This window comes from Rhinoderma darwinii, chromosome 1 (assembly GCF_050947455.1).
Source record: "Rhinoderma darwinii isolate aRhiDar2 chromosome 1, aRhiDar2.hap1, whole genome shotgun sequence".
Taxonomy (NCBI): Eukaryota; Metazoa; Chordata; class Amphibia; order Anura; family Rhinodermatidae; genus Rhinoderma; species Rhinoderma darwinii.
This window is the reverse complement of record NC_134687.1, coordinates 644,951,995-644,974,624: the sequence shown is the minus strand read 5'-3', so window position 1 is coordinate 644,974,624 and position 22,630 is coordinate 644,951,995. Positions and strand designations below refer to the sequence as shown.

The window sequence follows — 22,630 nt, the reverse complement described above, 5'->3', positions numbered from 1 at the left end:
TATACTGATAGTATACAGGCATATATCTATATACTGATAGTACACAGGCATATATCTATACACTGATAGTACCCTGGCATATATCTATATACTGATAGTACACAGGCATATATCTATATACTGATAGTACACAGGCATATATCTATACACTGATAATACACAGGCATATATCTATATACTGATAGTACACAGGCATATATCTATACACTGATAGTACACAGGCATATATCTATATACTGATAGTACACAGGCATATATCTATATACTGATAGTACACAGGCATATATCTATATACTGATAGTACACAGGCATATATCTATATACTGATAGTACACAGGCATATATCTATATACTGATAGTACACAGGCATATATCTATATACTGATAGTACACAGGCATATATCTATATACTGATAGTACACAGGCATATATCTATATACTGATAGTACACAGGCATATATCTATATACTGATAGCACACAGGCATATATCTATATACTGATAGTACACAGGCATATATCTATATACTGATAGTACACAGGCATATATCTATATACTGATAGCACACAGGCATATATCTATACACTGATAGTACACAGGCATATATCTATATACTGATAGTACACAGGCATATATCTATATACTGATAGTACACAGGCATATATCTATATACTGATAGCACACAGGCATACATCTATATACTGATAGTACACAGGCATATATCTATATACTGATAGTACACAGGCATATATCTATATACTGATAGTACACAGGCAGTTGTTAGGACATACCTCAGTATGCCCTAACAACAGGAAATATGGTAGGACAACCCTGGGGTCCTTCAATGGACCTTGGGCGGTCTGCCCATATATGGTATGTCCCTCAATCGCATCACAGGAATTCCCTGTGACGCGATCCAAGGGGCATCCCCCCTTCTCATTTTCCCCTGAATGCTGCAGTCCGCTGTGATCGCAGCATTCAGGGGAATAACGGCAGAGATGAGAGGTTTCTCTCATCTCCGCCAGCGGGACTGCGGCTGTGTAATACAGTCATTGCCCCGCTCCTGACAGGAAGTGTGTGTGCGGTCAGCATGAGGAGATGCGGCCGGCGCTGCACTTATGAGCGGGGGTTCAGACACTGAAGACAGAACATGGGGGTGTTTTGTAGTGCGCCCGCTCATTAGTGCAGTGCCGGCCGCATCGCATCATCCTGACCCCGCGCACGTGTTATCAGGACTCAGGAGCGCGGCAATGACTGTATCACACAGCCGCAGCCCCGCTCTCATACATTCACGTGTTACTATACTGAGCTGTGACGCCGCACAGCCAAGTATCGAAATACATGAAATAACGGTATCGAACCGTTTGGGGATGCAGAGTATCGAAACAGTATAGAAGCTTCGATGCATTGTGCATCCCTAGTGACCTCTAATGCAGAGTTATGGGCAGCCGGCAGCGCGGACTATGGGCAGTCTGTGCTGTAGTTAGAAGCAAAAATAGTAATACAAGTCATTTAGAAAGACGATTATTGGCAAACTCCTGCAGTATAATAGTTTTTCTGTATAATGTCAGTCGCTGAGTCACTCACAGCACAGACCGGAGGAGAAGGATCCGCCACCCGTCATGGGAACCGGAATAGGTAAGTAATTATCTTATTATTATTCTATTAGGCACTACGGGGCATTATACTGGGTAGGAAAGGGGGACTGACATGGTCGCTGCTATAGGAGCATTTTACTACGGTATATGGGGGGCATTATACTGTATGGGCGGCTATGGGGGCATTATATTGTGGGGTCAGCTATGGGGGCATTATACTGTGGGGTCAGCTATGGGGGCATTATACTGTGGGGTCAGCTATGAGGGGCATTATACTGTGGGGTCAGCTATGGGGGCATTATATTGTGTGGGGCAGCTATGAGGGGGCATTATACGGTGTGGGGAATTATACGGTGGAGGCAGCTATGGGGGGCATTATACTGTGGGGACAGTTATGGGGGGCTTTATATAGTGGGGGGAGCTTTATACTGTGGGGGCAGCAATGAGGGGCTTTATACTGTGGGGGCAGCTATGGGGGGCTTTATATAGTGGGGGGAGCTATGGGGGGGCTTTATACTGTGGGGACAGCTATAAAAGCATTATACTGTGGGGACAGCTATGGGGGCATTATATTGTGGGGCAGCTATGGGGGGCATTATATTGTGGGGGCAGCTATGGGGGGCATTATATTGTGGGGGCAGCTATGGGGGCATTATATTGTGGGGGCAGCTATGGGGGCATTATATTGTGGGGGTAGCAATGAGGGGCTTTATACAGTGGGTGGGTAGTTATGGGGGGCATTATACTGTGGGGACAGCTATGTGGGCATTATACTGTGGGGGCAGCTATGGGGGCATTATACTGTGGGGGCAGCTATGGGGGCACTATACTGTGGGGGCAGCTATGGGGGGCACTATACATTGGGGGCAGCTATGGGGGCATTATACTGTGTGGGGCAGCTATGAGGGGGCATTATACTGTGTGGGGCATTATACGGTGGAGGCAGCTATGGATGGCATTGTACTATGGGGGGCATTATACTGTATGGGGGCATCTGTGGGTCAGTATACTGTATGGGCGCATTATACTGTATGGTGGCAGCTATGGGGGCATTATACTCTGTGAGCTGAACCCGATGCGTATGGGCGGGAAATGGGTGTGGCTTAAAATAAAAATGCATTTTCCGCTGTGTGGGGAGGCTGTATAGCACCCTTTACATGGGGGCAATATCTACAAGGGCGGGCTGTGTGTGGCACCCAGGGGAGGGGGCCCAGTCAAAAGTTTGCTATGGGGCCTAGGGTTTCCTAGTTACACCCCTTCTAAAGTGATTTGCAGTCATTATTTGGGACCTGCAGAGGTTCTTAGTTTTGTGAACTACTAGTCTAAAGCCGGCCATACACTCAAGATGTCAGGTGAACCATCGTTCCTCCGCTCCTCCTTATACATGTACGCTCGGTCGGGTGTGTATGTGTTTTCAATAGAGGGAAAGTCGCAGCCAGACTCGGAGAGTTGAGAAGTCGCCAAATACATTAGAAAATCAGCAGGTCCGGCCGACATACATCTAATGTATATGACCAGCTTAGCACACTGGCGGAGATTGATGACTGGCAGGAACATACACCTGGTACGACTGCCCATCCTCCACCCAACAAATGAGCGGCATGTCACAGAATATGATTTTCCCTCCCCACAAATGTGTAAAGTAATGGCCCCACGTCACAGATTTACAGCAGATGATATGAATGTCTGTGTGGGACTGATATTAACCCCTTCCAGCATTGCTCCCTACATGTTCTGCATGGACAGGAGGTAAAGTAAGGAACGTGTGTTTGGAGCTCAGGCATCGGCCCCATCAGGAACGCCTGTCACTCTCAGAGTTCATGAGCAGGATTACAAAGGAAAAGCTGTCAATCATTCTGTGTGGGCGGGGCAAGCAGGACTCACAGGCTCTCTCTAGAAGTCCTGGCAGTATTTAAAGGAACAGTGTCATCACAAATTTTTTTTTCATATGTTAAAGAGGTTAGTGCTTTATTAAAAACGTTTATATTTATTTGTGTGTTTGTGTTTTACTTTTTTTTATTTTTACACTTTTTCTTCCCTATGGGGGCTGCTATTTTTTGTTCCATTTCTGTATGTGTCGATTAACGACACATACAGACATGGAATACGGCAGCCACAGTCCCATAGGGACTGCGAACGGCTCCCGTCCCATCCACTTCTGTGTACGCCATCTGTGTGGGAACTGCGCATGCGCCGCTCCCACACAGTCCAATTTGAAATTGGCGCCGTCCGGCGCCATTTTCCTGTGGACCGGAAGTCGCGGCCGGACAGTAAGATTACTACTTCCGGTCGCGGCTTCCGGACTTGTGCACTTGGACCAGCGGCAGCAGACGGAGCGGACAGGCCGGAGGGAGCCGCGGCGGCAGGAGCAGGTAAGAGATTTCAATGTATGTTCGTGTACGTTTACTACTGTATGTAAACCTACTACACTGTGTGTTAGCTCAAGAAATGGCGACACTCAGTGTAGGAGGTTAGACCGTTCAAACCCCTCGTTTATCCCGGCAGTAGCCAGGATAAAGGAGGGGGGGATGCTGAGAGCTCACTAGAGCGAGGGCTTTTTACCCAATTTTGCAATGCTGCAATTTTGGGAATAGCTCCATCTAGTGACCAGCAATGGGTATTATAAATTAGAATCTAATTTATAATATTTCCTGACTCGTGAAAAAAATAAAAAAAATTTGAACAATGTTTAATCACCTACACACTAAATGTTTAATTAAAAAAAAACAACATGTTTTTCTGGCAACACATCCCCTTTAAAATGGAACCTGTCAGTAGTTTTGGAGCCACTGAACCCCGAGCATGTCGTTATATAGATGGAGTTTAGTGTTCCAAACCTGCCCACGTCAAAACCCTCCGTTTCAGCAAAAGAACTTACAAGTTACTGAGAGGAGTCCAGCGGGGAGGAGTCCAGCGGGGAGGAGCGCATGCGCATTACACACATGAAGGAGAGGACCGTATACCACGCTTTACTGCGCTCGTACAGTGTACTGCTCTTGGCTTCATTTGTACCAAAATACATAATCTGTCTGGTGAATGGAGCGCTATAGATTTATTGGACATATACAGGAAACGTAGGGATCTAACGTGAAAAGAGCCAAAATTGTGGAGCTCCTACATTACATGTCATTGTACACACGTGTATATGTACTGCACATGACGGTATTAAGACTTCAACATAGTGCCAGTCCAGCCTGTGCCCACAGTAATGCCAATATATATCTGTCTCTTCTCACCTTGTGATGTGCGCGGCCGGTAGTCCTCCATCATGACCTCCTCGTACAGATCCTTGTGTCCTTCTAGATACTCACACTCCTCCATGGAGAGATAGACAGTGACATCCTGACACCTTATAGGAACCTGACACACACAATGATACAGTCATTACCCAGACACCTCCAGTGCTGTTACTGTAGAATTTCCCAGCATTCCCAACAGTGTCACCTCTCCAGTCAGCAGCTCCGTCATCTTGTAGATCAGTTCTAAGATCTTCTTCTCATGTATCCGGGAGTGAGGGGGAGGCTCTGTGATGGGACTACTGCTCCATCCTCCTGACTCATGGATGATGGGAGTCGTACAGTCACCCGATGTCTTCTTCACTATTGTGTACTCCTGTGTATGGAGAGAGACACTTAGAGAACTGAGCACAGTATTCCCCCCTCAGTAGAAAGAGGGAGATTGTGACCCCGCTGTATAGAGCTCTAGTGACCCCACATCTGTAATACTGGAGACCTCACCTACAAAAAGACATTGAGAAAATAGAACGAGGCCAAAACTAAAAAGGATATAATATTGGGGGGACTAGATGGACCATGTGCTCTCCTCCTGCCGTCATCTCCTATGTTTCTATATAGATGTCATCCTGATCCTCCTGGTTCCTGGTCATTCTCATTGCTCTACAACATTACTATTGCTGCATTGGTGACATGACACATAACTGACCATATTGGTGGCTGATCTTCAGCTTCTTGACGTCACTTGGAAGGTCTGGACGCTGTTATACAGGACACTGGATTCTTCCTATTATGTATTGTCCCTTCCCTATGTGTGACTTGTTCTATAATGTAGTAAAGTTTACCTCTCCGCTCAACAGGTAGATGATCTCCAAGGTGAAGTCTAATATTCTTCTGCTCATCTCATTCCTGTCCTTGTCCATCCTTGGTGGGTCATTCAGGAGAAGGAACGTTGTGGAGGAGAAGATGAGAAAACTGGAGGAACTGGAGGATCTAGTACTGCAGACGTCTTTATGAAGAAAGGAGAAGATGGAGATCATACAGGGGACAACATCATGTGTGACATACAGAACCTCACTTATTCATCATTGAGAGAAACATCTTCTCAGAGCCGTCACCACATGGAATAAAGGGGTATTCCCAACACGGACATTTCTCCCCGGGATATGCCAGAAATGTCTGATAGATGCGGCTCCACCTCTGGCCGTGCTCGGCCCAAAAAACAACAACATTGTCACTCGGCTCCATCGATGAAACAATAAAAAAGTTCTGGCTGAGAATTTGGCGACATAAATTCTATTTAACGATTTGTAAATGTCGCGCATCATGAAAAACTATAGAAATTTGGTATCTCCGTCGTATTGACCGCAGAATAAAGTTATCAGAACGTTTTTACCACAAATACATTGGAGGAATCACAGGTTTTTTTCCCATTTCCCCCACATAGAAGTTTTGCAGTTGCAGTGAGATTATGTGATACTTTATATGACGCCCCGAAAATCTACAACTCGTCCCGCAGAATCTAATCCTCGCACCGCGAGACTGACAGAGAAACCAGAACGTTATAGATCTGAGAAGACGGAGGGAAACTAAACTGTCCTGGTGGTGAAGGGGTTAACCTGCGGTGCGGATTATAGACTCGCAGGATATCGCATTGTTCCCAGAATCCTCTGCGGCTCCACCGCGTGTTCACAGCAACGCTGCAGGTTACACATATATAAAACAGAAGGCGTCATGTGACCCCTGCAGCCAATCACAGGCCGGAGAGGTCACATGTCATTATAGGGGTCACCTGGACACAGCCGGAAGAGCAGGGACGTGTTGCTATGGTAACGCTCGGAGAGGTGGGGATCGGCCTTGTTGTATTTCTGTAGTAGATATTCGGGAGGATTATACGTCCACCATTTGGGGTGAATATTCGGGGTGATTTCCTTGCGTGTTGTGGGTCGTATTCGCTACGTGTGAACATTCCCTTAAACCGCACGGTGAACGACATTAACAAGAAATGTATAAAAGTCGGTGAATAAGTTGTATGTCCCGAATATTATGTCATTACAAAACACGACTCGTCCCACAAAACATCCGACCACTACAAAGACCAGAAATAACCACTTACCCCAAAGAGGCCGGCACTGGAGGGGTTAAATCCCGGCTAGGAGTCCAGTGGGCGGGGTCACTCAATGATTGACAGCTCTGTATACACACTCATACAGGGGTGACTGATAACAGAGAGAACACCCGACCAGAGCTGCCCTCCAACTCGTACACGGCAACAGCTGAAGGACCTGTGATGACGTCACCACCACGTGACCGTGCAGGAGGGGCGGAGCTTATCTGTGGCGCATGAAGGACCTGTGACGTTGATCACGTGCCATGAGGGGGCGGAACTCCATGCTATGTAAAGTGCTGATGATCACGTGACATGAGGGGCGGAGTTCTATTGCCTTCGGGTGGTGACGTCATCACAGGTCCTTTCCATGTATGAGGTAGGGAGCAGCGCTGGGCGGGTGTACATGACTTCGGGTCACCGCTGTTGTTTAGTGGTCTCTCTGTTATCAGTCAGGAGATTTCCCATGATGCAGTAGTAAGGTAAGGTTACATGAGGTCATTTCTGTCCGGTTTTGGTGCGTTTTTGTCTGGCACAGTGTTAGTGATTATTATTATTTATTATTAGCGCTGTAAATATGAAATACAGGAGGGTTTAACCCCTTGGTGACATCAGATCTATAGTATTATGTTGTACGTGCGCCGTCACACTAGAAGGAGCGGAGCCTGCACCGTACACGACTACTGACAGCCGCCGGCAACCGCCAAGATCAGAGACAGCGCAATCCCTGCCGTGTAACCCCTCAGATGCCGTGATCAATAGTGACCGCAGCATCTGATCAGTTAGAGATCGCGGCTTCCTCTGTCCTCCAAAGAAACTGCGCGATATAGACCGGTTACCATTGCAATACATTGTTTGTTTATTTCCAAAAATTATGTAACCATTAAAAATAAGTAACGGAATCGCCGCATCCGTTATTGTCCAAATTATTAAAATATCAAGTTATAACCGGCAGAAATAACTCACATGTAAACGTCGCTGTTATTGGTCGCCGCGATTCTCCAACGTATGGAATAAAAAGATCCCAAAATGTCACCAACAAAATCTACATCTCACCCCACAAAACCCCCCACACCGCGCAATCACCGGAAATATAAAACCCCCCACACCGCGCAATCACCGGAAATATAAAACCCCTCACACCGCGCAATCACCGGAAATATAAACCCCCTCACACCGCGCAATCACCGGAAATATAAAACCCCTCACACCGCGCAATCACCGGAAATATAAACCCCTCACACCGCGCAATCACCGGAAATATAAACCCCTCACACCGCGCAATCACCGGAAATATAAAACCCCTCACACCGCGCAATCACCGGAAATATAAACCCCTCACACCGCGCAATCACCGGAAATATAAACACCCTCACAGCGCGCAATCACCGGAAATATAAACCCCTCACACCGCGCAATCACCGGAAATATAAAACCCCCACACCGCGCAATCACCGGAAATATAAACCCCTCACACCGCGCAATCACCGGAAATATAAACCCCTCACACCGCGCAATCACAGGAAATATAAACCCCTCACACCGCGCAATCACCGGAAATATAAACCCCCTCACACCGCGCAATCACCGGAAATATAAACCCCTCACACCGCGCAATCACCGGAAATATAAACCCCTCACACCGCGCAATCACAGGAAATATAAACCCCTCACACCGCGCAATCACCGGAAATATAAACCCCTCACACCGCGCAATCACCGGAAATATAAACCCCCTCACACCGCGCAATCACCGGAAATATAAACCCCTCACACCGCGCAATCACCGGAAATATAAACCCCCCCCACACCGCGCAATCACCGGAAATATAAAACCCCTCACACCGCGCAATCACCGGAAATATAAACCCCTCACACCGCGCAATCACCGGAAATATAAACCCCTCACACCGCGCAATCACCGGCAATATAAACCCCTCACACCTCGCAATCACCGGAAATATAAAAGGAGAGACTCTGCCCGCGTAGACACTGCAAGAGGAGACAGTGGGTGAGGGTAGAAGCTGGTCATCTGGTGGAGTAGTGGCACCCGGGTTATTGCAGGGTGTAAGCTTTTCTGAAGAGGGGGTGTTCAGGTTACTAGTGAAGGTTTGGATGGTGGGAGAGATCTCATGTGTTGGGTGAAAGAGGTCCATAGTATGGGGGAAGCACGGGGAGAAATATAGACAATGATGTGAGGAACAGATAAAAGGAGAGCAAAAAGGTCTTGTGAGTACCGGAGATTGCGTGTGAGTAGGTATCGGGTGATTAGGGCAGAGATGTATCGAGGGGACAGGTAGTGCACTGGATATTATGTGTGGGTAGTAGGGATGGGCGATTTTGCCCAAAAATAATATCTAGATTTTTTTCTACACTTTGGGTGATTTTCGATTTGAATCAAGTTTTATTTAACAGTAATACCAAGAGATAATTTAATAAATTTTCTTTATATAAATAACTTAACAACTTGTAACCTCTCCAAATACTTTATTTTACAATAAATACAATTGGAAAAATGTCTTTCTAATTGATTATAACGTCTGCGTTCCCCAGCAGGGAACAGGTCAACAGAATCTACATCTTATGTAGTAAGGTTTACTGTACAATTTTATTAGTTTGTTTTTTTTTTATACACTTGTTCATGTTCAAGACAGGTCATTTTATTTATATATATATATATATATATATATATATATATATATATATATATACAGGGTGGGCCATTTATATGGATACACCTAAATAAAATGGGAATGGTTGGTGATATTAACTTCCTGTTTGTGGCACATTAGTATATGGGAGGGGGGAAACTTTTCAACTGGGTGTTGACCATAGGGATGTCACGATACCAGAATTTGGACTTCGATACCGATACTTCGTTTAGTATTGCGATTTCGATACCAATTTCGATACTTTTGCCAACAGTAATAAAAAAAAAAATTCTTGCGTTTTCTGATGTGAGGCGCGACGTGTGATGAATTTTGAACGCACCTCACATTAATAGTAATTAATCCCATCATGTTTCTCAGTCATAATGGGTTAATGTGTGAGGTACATGATGGGGTTAATTACTATTAATGTGAGGAACATGGAGGTTAAATTCATCGCACCTCGCGCCTCACATTAATAAGTGAATGAAAGCCGTGTTTATTTCATTTTTTTACAGCGTACACATCATAAATGACGCAGAGAAATTGTTGTCCGCGCCATTACTGAATGTGTGAATATTTTATGTATTGAGACTTATTTTAATGTTTACTGTAAAAAAGGTGAATGTGGATATTTTAACAATACTTTGTTTTTACTTTATTTTTAAACTTTAATGTACTGACATATATCAGATATGTGCCAGTACATTAACCTGTGGACAGAAAGCACACAGGCAGTTGTTAGGACATACTTGGGTATGTCCTAACAACAAGAAATATGGTAAGACAGCCCTGGGGTCCGTCAATAGACCCTGGGCTGTCTGCCCATATATGGTATGGCCCTCGATCGCGTCACAGGAATTCCCTGTGACGCGATCCAGGGGCATCCCCCCTTCTCATTTTCTCCTGAATGCTGCAGTCCGCTATGATCGCAGCATTCAGGGGAATAACGGCGGAGATGAGAGGTTTCTCTGATCTCTGCCGTTATAGAGCGGGGCTGCGGCTGTGTAATACAGCCATTGCCCCGCTCCTGACAGGAAGTGCGCGCGCGGTCAGCATGAGGAGATGCGGCCGGCGCTGCACTAATGAGCAGCGGCACTGAAGACAGAACATGGGGGTGTTTTGTAGCGCGCCCGCCATGTTCTGTCTTCAGTGCCGCAGATCATTAGTGCAGCGCCGGCCGCATCACATGATGCTGACCCCGCGCGCATATGTCAGGACTCAGGAGCGGGGCTGTGGCTGAATTACACAGCTGCAGTCCCGCTCTCATACAGTCATGTATTACTATACTTAGCTGTTTGGCTGCGCAGCTAAGTATCGAAATACGGGAAATAGCGGTATCGAACCGTTTGGGGATGCACAGTATCGAAACAGTATCGAAGTTTCGATGCACCGTGCATCCCTAGTTGACCATGGTGTCCATTTTGAAGTCGGCCATTTTGTATCCAACTTTAGTTTTTTCAATGGGAAGAGGGTCATGTGACACATCAAACTTATCGAGAATTTCACAAGAAAAACAATGGTGTGCTTGGAGTCCTGACAAGTGTGTGTGCGCGAATGTGTTGCGACCATCATGCACTAATGAGCGCCGGCACTGAAGACAGAAAACAAAACACCCCCATGTTCTCTGTCTTCAGTGCCTGCGAAGCCGCTCATTAGTGCAGCGCCAGCCGCATGCTTACCTTAAGTGCGCACACATTTCTTGTCAGGAGCTCTAACAGCGGAGATCAGAGAAACCTCATCTCTACCGCTATTCCCTTGAAAGCTGCGATCAAAGCTGACCGCAGCATTCAAGGGGGAAACGAGAAGGGAGGATGCCCTTTGGATCCCTGTGACGCGATTGAGGGACATACCATATATGGGCAGACAGCCCACGGTCCATTGAAGGACCCCAGGGCTGTCTGACCATATTTCCTGTTGTTAGGGGTAACTTAGGTAGGTCCTAACAACTGCCTGTGTATTATCAGTACAAAGGCTAATGTACTGGCATATAGATAAGAAAAAAATACACAAATTTTTTACAATTTACATTTAAATGAGCACAATACATAAAATATACACATTCGGTATTGGTGCAGCCGTAATAACAAATCTATAGCGTCATTTATGATGTTTACGCTGTTACAAAATAAAAACTGCTTTCTTTCACTTATTAATGTGAGGCACGAGGTATTATAAATTTTGAGCCTCCATGTGCCTCACATTAATAGTAATTAACCCCATCATGTACCTCACACATTAACCCAATGTTGTCCATTATGAATGAGGAACATGATGGGGTTAATTACTATTAATGTGAGGCACATGGAGATTCAAAGTTCATCACACCACATGCCTTACATCAGAAAGTGGAAGAACTTTTTCTTTTATTGTTATTTGTGTTGGCAAAGTATCGTTTCGGTATCGATTATCGCAATGCTACACGAAGTATCGGTATTGAAGTCCAAATTCTGGAATCGTGACAACCCTACTCTAGATAGCAGGGAGGCAACATAAAGACCAGAGAGGTAACTTTGACCAAAGGTTTAGATGGAGAAGAGTAAGGGTCCCAGGACACTGAGACCCTTGAGGGACACTAACAGAGAGAGGGTGGGACGAGGTGGTGTGTGAGTGGGAGATACTAAATGTTTACTTTTGTAAGGTATGAGGAGTTCCAGGAGAGGGCCAAGTCTATGATGTCAAGGGACTAGAGAATTTGTATCAGGAGGGTGTGGTGGACTGTGTCGTAGGGGGTGGACAGGTCTAGAAGGAGGCGCACAGAGTAATGTAGAAGCAGAGGACAGGTCTAGGAGGAGGAGCACAGAGTAATGTAGAAGCAGAGGACAGGTCTAGACGGAGGAGCACAGAGTAATGTAGAAGCAGAGGACAGGTCTAGACGGAGGAGCACAGAGTAATGTAGAAGCAGAGGACAGGTCTAGAAGGAGGAGCACAGAGTAATGTAGAAGCAGAGGACAGGTCTAGAAGGAGGAGCACAGAGTAATGTAGAAGCAGAGGACAGGTCTAGGAGGAGGAGCACAGAGTAATGTAGAAGCAGAGGACAGGTCTACAAGGTGGAGCACAGAGTAATGTAAAAGGCGGAGGACAGGTCGCACTTTACAAAAGTCTGTGTAAAAAGATGTGACTGCTAAGTGATAAGATAATAAAGAGATCCTGCACACACAGCACAATACATGCTGCTTCCTCACACGTCACTGCCAGGACCTTCCGTACATACACACTGGACTGCCGGGTCCTTCCGAACTTACACGATGGACTGCCGGGTCCTTCCGAACATGCACGATGGACTGCCGGGTCCTTCCGTACATGCACGATGGACTGCCGGGTCCTTCCGTACATACACTGGATGGCCGGTTTCCACGAAACATGGTTCGTGTTTTGTCATTCAGATGTGAAGAAAGTTACTATCTGATAAAATAATCTACAAGGAATAGGGGAATACTGGTATAAACAAAATTTTTAGATGTCTCTGAAGATCCAGGATCTCTGAGGTAACTACTAATATCTGTAAAAACTTATATTAGGGGTGTATTAATGCATAAAGGGCATCTTTCACATTGACCACATGTCTGATCTGTTGGCAGCAAATTTAGCAGAAGGACCTGAGCAGATTGTGTCTCCAATCACTTCTATAAGAGTTACGGAAACCGATTAACAAGGCCACCCAGAGGTGAAGCCGCATCTATCAGACATTTCTGGCATATCCTGGGGAGAAATGTCCGTGTTGGGAATACCCCTTTATTCCATGTGGTGACGGCTCTGAGAAGATGTTTCTCTCAATGATCAATAAGTGAGGTTCTGTATGTCACACATGATGTTGTCCCCTGTATGATCTCCATCTTCTCCTTTCTTCATAAAGACGTCTGCAGTACTAGATCCTCCAGTTTTCTCATCTTCTCCTCCACAACGTTCCTTCTCCTGAATGACCCACCAAGGATGGACAAGGACAGGAATGAGATGAGCAGAAGAATATTAGACTTCACCTTGGAGATCATCTACCTGTTGAGCAGAGAGGTAAACTTTTCTACATTATAGAACAAGTCACACATAGGGAAGGGACAATACATAATAGGAGGAATCCAGTGTCCTGTATAACAGTGTCCAGACCTTCCAAGTGACGTCAAGAAGCTGCAGGTCAGCCACCAATATGGTCAGTTATGTGTCATGTCACCAATAGTAATGTTGTAGAGCAATGAGAATGACCAGGAACCAGGAGGATCAGGATGACCTCTATATAGAAACAGAAGATGACGGAAGGAGGAGAGCACATGGTCTATCTAGCCCCCCCCCCCCCAATATTTTTTCCTGTTTAGTTTTGGCCTCGTTCTATTTTCTCAATGTCTTTTTGTAGGTGAGGTCTCCAGTATTACAGATGTGGGTCTCTAGAGCTCTATACAGCGGGGTCACAATCTCCCTCTTTCTACTGAGGGGGGAATACGGTGTTCAGTTCTCTAAGTGTCTCTCTCCATACACAGGAGTACACAATAGTGAAGAAGACATCGGGTGACTGTACGACTCCCATCATCCATGAGTCAGGAGGATGGAGCAGTAGTCAGAGCCCCATCACAGAGCCTCCGCCTCACTCCCGGATACCTGTGAAGAAGATCTTAGAACTGATCTACAAGATGACGGAGCTGCTGACTGGAGAGGTGACACTGCTGGGAAATTCTACAGTAACCGCACTGGAGGTGTCTGGGTAATGACTGTATCATTGTGTGTGTCAGGTTCCTATAAGGTGTCAGGATGTCACTGTCTATCTCTCCATGGAGGAGTGGGAGTATCTAGAAGGACACAAGGATCTGTACGAGGAGGTCATGATGGAGAACTACCGGCAGTGCACATCACAAGGTAAGAAGAGGCAGATATATAATCGGCATTACTGTGGGCACAGGCTGGCATTGGTAGCCATGTTGAGAAACCCTGCTGTATATCTGTGATGTGGGGGCCATTACTTTAAACGTCTGTGCACATTTTTGGGGGAGGTAATTCATGTGTGGAACAAGAAAGTCATGGGAGTCTCCATGTAATATTTGTCCCACCACAGACCACGTGGCTTGTAGTACATCATTTCCACTGATCTCCGTAGCCTTCAAAGCTTTTTCCACATTGGCCCAAGATACATAGTCACGTGAGTCTTCTCCTTCCAGGATGAGACTGGCCCACACGTTATCATGTTGTCTCTTTTAGACCACGCCCATATTTTAACCCCTTTCTGTAATTTTTCAGATTTTCATTTACATTTTTTTTGCTCCCCACCTTCCAAAAGTTATAACTTTGTTATTTTTCCGTCTATATAGTCCTATGATTTTTGCGGGACGAGTTGTAGTTTTTCATGGCACCAGTTATTGTACCATGTAATGTACTAGGAAACGGGAAATACAATTATTTATGGGGTAGAAAATTTTAAAAAAAGCGATTCCGCCATTTGTTTTTTGCGCTTAGTTTTTACGGAATTCAACCTGCAATTAAAATGACATGTTAACCTTATTCTGTGGGTGAATACGATTACAGCGATACCAAATTTATATATTCTTTATATTTTAGTATTTTTACAAGGAAAAAAGTAAAAGTAAAATTTATTTTATGTCGCCAAATTCTGAGAGCCATAACACTTCTTATTCCGTCGATGTGCGGTTTGAGGGGATAGTTTTTGTGGGACGAGCTGTAGTTTTTAATGATACCATTTTGGTGTGCATACAAGCTTTTTTTTTTTTTTTAATTTTAGTTTTTATTACATTTTCACATAACAACAAAGACAGTAAAGAAAAAAAAAATGAATGCAAGCTTTTGATCACTTTTTATAAAAAAAATTTGCGGGCGATGATGAGACCAAATAACAGTGATTCTGCCGTTTTTTTAAATGTTTCGTTTTTTCATGGTGTACACTGTGCGGGTTAACTAATGATATATTGGAATAGTTCAGGCTTTTATAGACGCGGCAATACCAATTTTATTTGTAGTTTTTTTTTTTTTTACATTTCTTTATAGGGAAAAGGTTGTTTTTTTTTTTTTAAACTTAACCCCTTTAGGACGCAGCCTGTTTTGGCCTTGTGGCACAGCCGTTTTTTTTTTTTTCAAATCTGACGTGTCAATTTATGTGGTAATAACTCCGGAATGCTTTTACCTATCCAAGCGATTCTGAGATTGTTTTCTCGTGACATATTGTACTTTATGATAGTGGAAAAATTTGGTCGATAAAGTCAATATTTATTTGTGAAAAACACCAAAATGTACAGAAAATTTGCATTTCTCTAAATTAAAATGTATCTGCTTGTAAAACCGATAGTAATACCACACAAAATAGTCACTAGTTACCATTTCCCATATGTGTACTTTATATTGGCATCGTTTTTTGAACATCCTTTTATTTTTCTATGACCTCACAAGGCTTAGAACTTTAGCAGCGATTTCTCACATTTTCAAGAAAATTTCAAAAGGCTATTTTTACAGGGGCCAGTTCAGTTCTGAACTGGTTTTGAGGGCCTTATATATTATAATACCCCAATAAATCACCCCATTTTAAAAACTGCACCCCTCAAAGTATTCAAAAGAGCATTCAGAAAGTATTTGAACCCTTTAGGCGTTTCACAGGAAATAAAGCAATGTAGAGGGGAAATTTACAAAATTCTCTTTTTTTTTTTTGCCGAAGTTCATTTGTAATAAAGAAAATTGTATAACACAGAAGGTTTTACCAGAGAAATACAACTCAATATTTATTGCCCAGGTCCTGCAGTTTTTAGGAATATCCCACATGTGGCCCTAGTGCGGTAATGGACTGAAACACCGGCCTTAGAAGCAAAGGAGCACCTAGTGGATTTTGGGGCCTGCTTATTTTTAGATTATATTTTAGGCACCATGTCGGGTTTGAAGAGGTCTTGTGGTGCCAAAACAGTGGAAACTCTCCAAAAGTGACCCCATTTTGGAAACTAGACCCCTCAAGAAATTTATCTAGGGGTATAGTTAGCACTTTGACCCCACAAGTATTTTGCTATATTTATTGGAGTTAGTCTGTGAAAATGAAAATCTACTTTTTTTCTGAAATAACATAGACCTTTTTAATATTTACAAGGAATAAAGAAGAAAATTCACCCCAACATTTGTAAAGCATCTTCTCCCGATTACGGAAATACCCCATATGTGGTAATAAACTGCATACTCATAGGCTTGCATACATGGCAGACCCGGGGGCCATCACAAGCATCAGCAGCCCCCACAATTGCATGGGGGCTGCTGATGTGCTACAAGCCCCCTACATGTGGAGATCACAATCGAGCCCCGCATGTAATGGGTTAATTGCCGAAATCAGCAGCAATGAGCCGCTGATCAGTAACTAGTGGAGTGTCAGCTGTCAGGGACAGCTGACCTCCCGGTTCTAGATGCACAATGTCGCCAACACTGTCATCGACAGTGTGCATCGAGAACGGCAGTGACGTCCTGTCACTGACAGGAAGTCTATCAGGAGGCTGATCCTGATAGGCTTCCGTACATGGCAGACACGGAGGCGATTACTTGGCCTCCGATCGCCATGCTAGCCACCTGCAGACCTCACAATTTCATTGTGAGGTCTGCCGATGAGCTAGAAACCCCTGAATGCGGTGATTGCAATCGATCACCGCAATCAAGGGGTTAATTGCCGGAATCAGCGGAAATAACCACTGATCGGCATACAGTAGAGTGTCAGCTGTCAGGGACAGCTGGCCTCCCGGACAGTGTGCATCGGGAACTACGCAGTAACTGTTCGTCCCTGTGCCTTAAAGAGACTCTGTCACCACATTATAAGTGCCCTATCTCCTATATAAGTAAAGAGACTCTGTCACCACATTATAAGTGCCCTATCGCCTATATAAGTAAAGAGACTCTGTCACCACATTATAAGTGTCCTATCTCCTATATAAGTAAAGAGACTCTGTCACCACATTATAAGTGTCCTATCTCCTATATAAGTAAAGAGGCTCTGTCACCACATTATAAGTGCCCTATCTCCTATATAAGTAAAGAGGATCTGTCACCACATTATAAGTGTCCTATCTCCTATATAAGTAAAGAGACTCTGTCACCACATTATAAGTGCCCTATCTCCTATATAAGTAAAGAGGCTCTGTCACCACATTATAAGTGTCCTATCTCCTATATAAGTAAAGAGGCTGTCACCACATTATAAGTGTCCTATCTCCTATATAAGTAAAGAGACTCTGTCACCACATTATAAGTGTCCTATCTCCTATATAAGTAAAGAGGCTGTCACCACATTATAAGTGTCCTATCTCCTATATAAGTAAAGAGACTCTGTCACCACATTATAAGTGTCCTATCTCCTATATAAGTAAAGAGGCTCTGTCACCACATTATAAGTGCCCTATCTCCTATATAAGTAAAGAGGCTCTGTCACCACATTATAAGTGTCCTATCTCCTATATAAGTAAAGAGGCTCTGTCACCACATTATAAGTGCCCTATCTCCTATATAAGTAATGAGGCTCTGTCACCACATTATAAGTGTCCTATCTCCTATATAAGTAAAGAGGCTCTGTCACCACATTATAAGTGTCCTATCTCCTATATAAGTAAAGAGACTCTGTCACCACATTATAAGTGCCCTATCTCCTATATAAGTAAAGAGGCTCTGTCACCACATTATAAGTGCCCTATCTCCTATATAAGTAAAGAGGCTCTGTCACCACATTATACGTGCCCTATCTCCTATATAAGTAAAGAGGCTCTGTCACCACATTATAAGTGCCCTATCTCCTATATAAGTAAAGAGGCTCTGTCACCATATTATAAGTGTCCTATCTCCTATATAAGTAAAGAGGCTCTGTCACCACATTATAAGTGCCCTATCTCCTACATAAGGAGATGGGCGCTGTAATGTAGGTGACAGTAATGCTTTTTATTTTAAAAAAAACGATCTTTTTTAAAAAAGGTTTTTTTTAAATAAAAAGCATTACTGTCACCTACATTACAGCGCCGGTCTCCTTATATAGGAGATAGGGCACTTATAATGTGGTGACAGAGTCTCTTTACTTATATAGGAGATAGGACACTTATAATGTGGTGACAGAGCCTCTTTACTTATATAGGAGATAGGGCACTTATAGTGTGGTGACAGAGTCTCTTTACTTATATAGGAGATAGGACACTTATAATGTGGTGACAGAGCCTCTTTACTTATATAGGAGATAGGACACTTATAATGTGGTGACAGAGCCTCTTTACTTATATAGGAGATAGGACACTTATAATGTGGTGACAGAGCCTCTTTACTTATATAGGAGATAGGGCACTTATAATGTGGTGACAGAGCCTCTTTACTTATATAGGAGATAGGGCACTTATAATGTGGTGACAGAGCCTCTTTACTTATATAGGAGATAGGGCACTTATAATGTGGTGACAGAGCCTCTTTACTTATATAGGAGATAGGACACTTATAATGTGGTGACAGAGCCTCTTTACTTATATAGGAGATAGGACACTTATAATGTGGTGACAGAGCCTCTTTACTTATATAGGAGATAGGGCACTTATAATGTGGTGACAGAGCCTCTTTACTTATATAGGAGATAGGGCGCTTATAATGTGGTGACAGAGTCTCTTTACTTATATAGGAGATAGGACACTTATAATGTGGTGACAGAGCCTCTTTACTTATATAGGAGATAGGGCACTTATAATGTGGTGACAGAGCCTCTTTACTTATATAGGAGATAGGGCACTTATAATGTGGTGACAGAGTCTCTTTACTTATATAGGAGATAGGGCACTTATAATGTGGTGACAGAGTCTCTTTACTTATATAGGAGATAGGACACTTATAATGTGGTGACAGAGCCTCTTTACTTATATAGGAGATAGGACACTTATAATGAGGTGACAGAGCCTCTTTACTTATATAGGAGATAGGGCACTTATAATGTGGTGACAGAGCCTCTTTACTTATATAGGAGATAGGACACTTATAATGTGGTGACAGAGCCTCTTTACTTATATAGGAGATAGGACACTTATAATGTGGTGACAGAGCCTCTTTACTTATATAGGAGATAGGGCACTTATAATGTGGTGACAGAGCCTCTTTACTTATATAGGTGATAGGACACTTATAATGTGGTGACAGAGCCTCTTTGCTTATATAGAAGATAGGGCACTTATAATGTGGTGACAGAGCCTCTTTACTTATATAGGAGATAGGACACTTATAATGTGGTGACAGAGTCTCTTTACTTATATAGGAGATAGGGCACTTATAATGTGGTGACAGAGCCTCTTTACTTATATAGGAGATAGGACACTTATAATGTGGTGACAGTCTCTTTACTTATATAGGAGATAGGACACTTATAATGTGGTGACAGAGCCTCTTTACTTATATAGGAGATAGGACACTTATAATGTGGTGACAGAGTCTCTTATATAGGAGATAGGGCACTTATAATGTGGTGACAGAGCCTCTTTACTTATATAGAAGATAGGACACTTATAATGTGGTGACAGACTCTCTTTACTTATATAGGAGATAGGACACTTATAATGTGGTGACAGTCTCATTACTTATATAGGAGATAGGACACTTATAATGTGGTGACAGAGCCTCTTTACTTATATAGGAGATAGGGCACTTATAATGTGGTGACAGATCCTCTTTACTTATATAGGAGATAGGACACTTATAATGTGGTGACAGGGCCTCTTTACTTATATAGGAGATAGGGCACTTATAATGTGGTGACAGAGCCTCTTTACTTATATAGGAGATAGGACACTTATAATGTGGTGACAGAGCCTCTTTACTTATATAGGAGATAGGGCACTTATAATGTGGTGACAGAGTCTCTTTACTTATATAGGAGATAGGACACTTATAATGAGGTGACAGAGCCTCTTTACTTATATAGGAGATAGGGCACTTATAATGTGGTGACAGCCTCTTTACTTATATAGGAGATAGGGCACTTATAATGTGGTGACAGAGCCTCTTTACTTATATAGGAGATAGGGCACTTATAATGTGGTGACAGAGCCTCTTTACTTATATAGGAGATAGGACACTTATAATGTGGTGACAGAGTCTCTTTACTTATATAGGAGATAGGACACTTATAATGTGGTGACAGAGCCTCTTTACTTATATAGGAGATATGGCACTTATAATGTGGTGACAGAGCCTCTTTACTTATATAGGAGATAGGACACTTATAATGTGGTGACAGAGCCTCTTTACTTATATAGGAGATAGGGCACTTATAATGTGGTGACAGGGCCTCTTTACTTATATAGGAGATAGGGCACTTATAATGTGGTGACAGAGCCTCTTTACTTATATAGGAGATAGGGCGCTTATAATGTGGTGACAGAGCCTCATTACTTATATAGGAGATAGGGCACTTATAATGTGGTGACAGAGCCTCTTTACTTATATAGGAGATAGGGCACTTATAATGTGGTGACAGAGCCTCTTTAAGACACTGGCCGCAGGGACATACACGTGCGCGTAGGGGTTAAGATTTTTTTTTGTACATAAAAAAAAAAAAACAACAAAAAACATATTTTAATTATACTTTTTTCTTTATTATCCCCCCTAGGGGAGTTGAACCAGTGATCGTTGGATCGCATGCACTATATACTGCAATTCTAATGTATTGCTGTATATCGTCTTTCTGACAAGCTTCTCTTAAGCTCGCCAGAGGCCAACAGGGCGCAGGTCACAGTCTATAGTTCATATAGGGTACCTGTGGCAGCTCGGACAGTAGCAAGGCAGGCTTGGCTGGGACTAGGCAGCAGGTAGACGTCAGGCGTGGAGTAGCAGGACAGGCATGGTATGCAGCACGGCAACAGCTCAACCCGGCACTAGATCAGGATACAGGAACAGGGTTACAATGGGAGCAGGAAACACTAGGAGACCATTTGCAAGACAAACTTAGGATATGACAACAACGCTCAGGCGTGGGAGGAAGGGGCTGAGACCTTCTTAAAGCCCAGGGTGTTCAGGGAGCAATCAGCAAAATATCCCACATGCGTGTGCTTTGGCTTCTTGAGTCTGGACTGCGCTCGTGAGCGCACCCTGGTGGTCACTGTGGAGCAGGACGGCCGCATGTGCAAACATCTGGAGAGAAGTGCGTCAACTGGATGGAAGGAGTTCGTGGTCAGCGACCACGGACGTTACAGAGGGTAGAGAATGACGAGTGGATGTGGATTTATTATCTCCATACTGACTATTTCTTTGACATTCACGCTTTACTTTAGCGATGTCAATTCACTGTACAATCCACTTCCACTGTGATTTTTTATAAATATATATATATATATATTCACAGCGGAAGTGGATTGTACAGTGAATACATATTTATACACGCACACTATGAATAAATATATATATATGTGTGTGTGTATATATATATATATATATATATATATATATATATATATATATATATATATTACACACACTTGCACTGTTCATCCATACCATTAAAACCAGTGACAGGTGAAGTGAAAACATTGATGATCTGGTTACAATGACGCCCGACAAAGGGGGGGGGGGGTATATTACACAGCAAGTGATCAGTGAGTTCTTGAAGTTGATGTTGGAAGCAGAAAAATGGGCAAGTGTAAGGATCTGAGCGACTCTGACAACGGCCAAATTGTGATGTCTGGACGAGCATCTACAAAACTTCCGGTCTTGTGGGGTGTTCCCGGTATGCAGTGGTTAGTACCTACAAAAAGAGGTCCAAAGAAGGACAACCGGTGAACAAGTGACAGGTTCATGGGCGCCCAAAGCTCATTGATGCCCATAGGGAGAGAAGACTACTCCATATGGACCAATCCCGCAAAAGAGCTACTGTAGCACAAATTGCTGAAAAAGTTACTGCTGGCTGTGATAGAAAGGTGTCCGATCACGCAGAGCATCGCAGCTTACTGCAGTTGGGGGTGACATGCCGACCCCTGTCCACCACCAAAAGCTCCTACAATGGGCACATACGTCAGAACTGGACCATGGAATAATAGAAGTCGGCCTGGTCTGATGAATCACATTTTCTTTTACATCTCGT

At 43.7% G+C, this 22,630-nt stretch overlaps 1 protein-coding gene and 1 long non-coding RNA gene across 2 annotated transcripts in view; one reads left to right on the top strand and one right to left on the bottom strand.

Moving 5' to 3' along the window:
• Positions 1 to 5,064: 5,064 nt before the first annotated feature.
• Positions 5,065 to 7,097, bottom strand: LOC142679219 (uncharacterized). The gene is made up of 3 exons (XR_012852640.1): positions 6,947 to 7,097; positions 5,676 to 5,839; positions 5,065 to 5,209 (listed from the first exon to the last, which is right to left on the bottom strand). It is a non-coding gene; the product is annotated as an uncharacterized LOC142679219 (long non-coding RNA).
• Positions 7,098 to 7,309: 212 nt separating this feature from the next.
• The window catches only part of LOC142667064 (oocyte zinc finger protein XlCOF8.4-like), a 33,738-nt gene continuing 18,417 nt past the window's right edge, over positions 7,310 to 22,630 (top strand). Inside the window, exons 1-4 of the mRNA XM_075847072.1 lie at positions 7,310 to 7,419; positions 13,442 to 13,596; positions 14,058 to 14,231; positions 14,307 to 14,430. Coding sequence (XP_075703187.1) covers positions 13,519 to 13,596; positions 14,058 to 14,231; positions 14,307 to 14,430 — 376 coding nt within the window. The 5' untranslated portion in view covers positions 7,310 to 7,419; positions 13,442 to 13,518. The remainder of the gene's footprint in view (positions 7,420 to 13,441; positions 13,597 to 14,057; positions 14,232 to 14,306; positions 14,431 to 22,630) is intronic.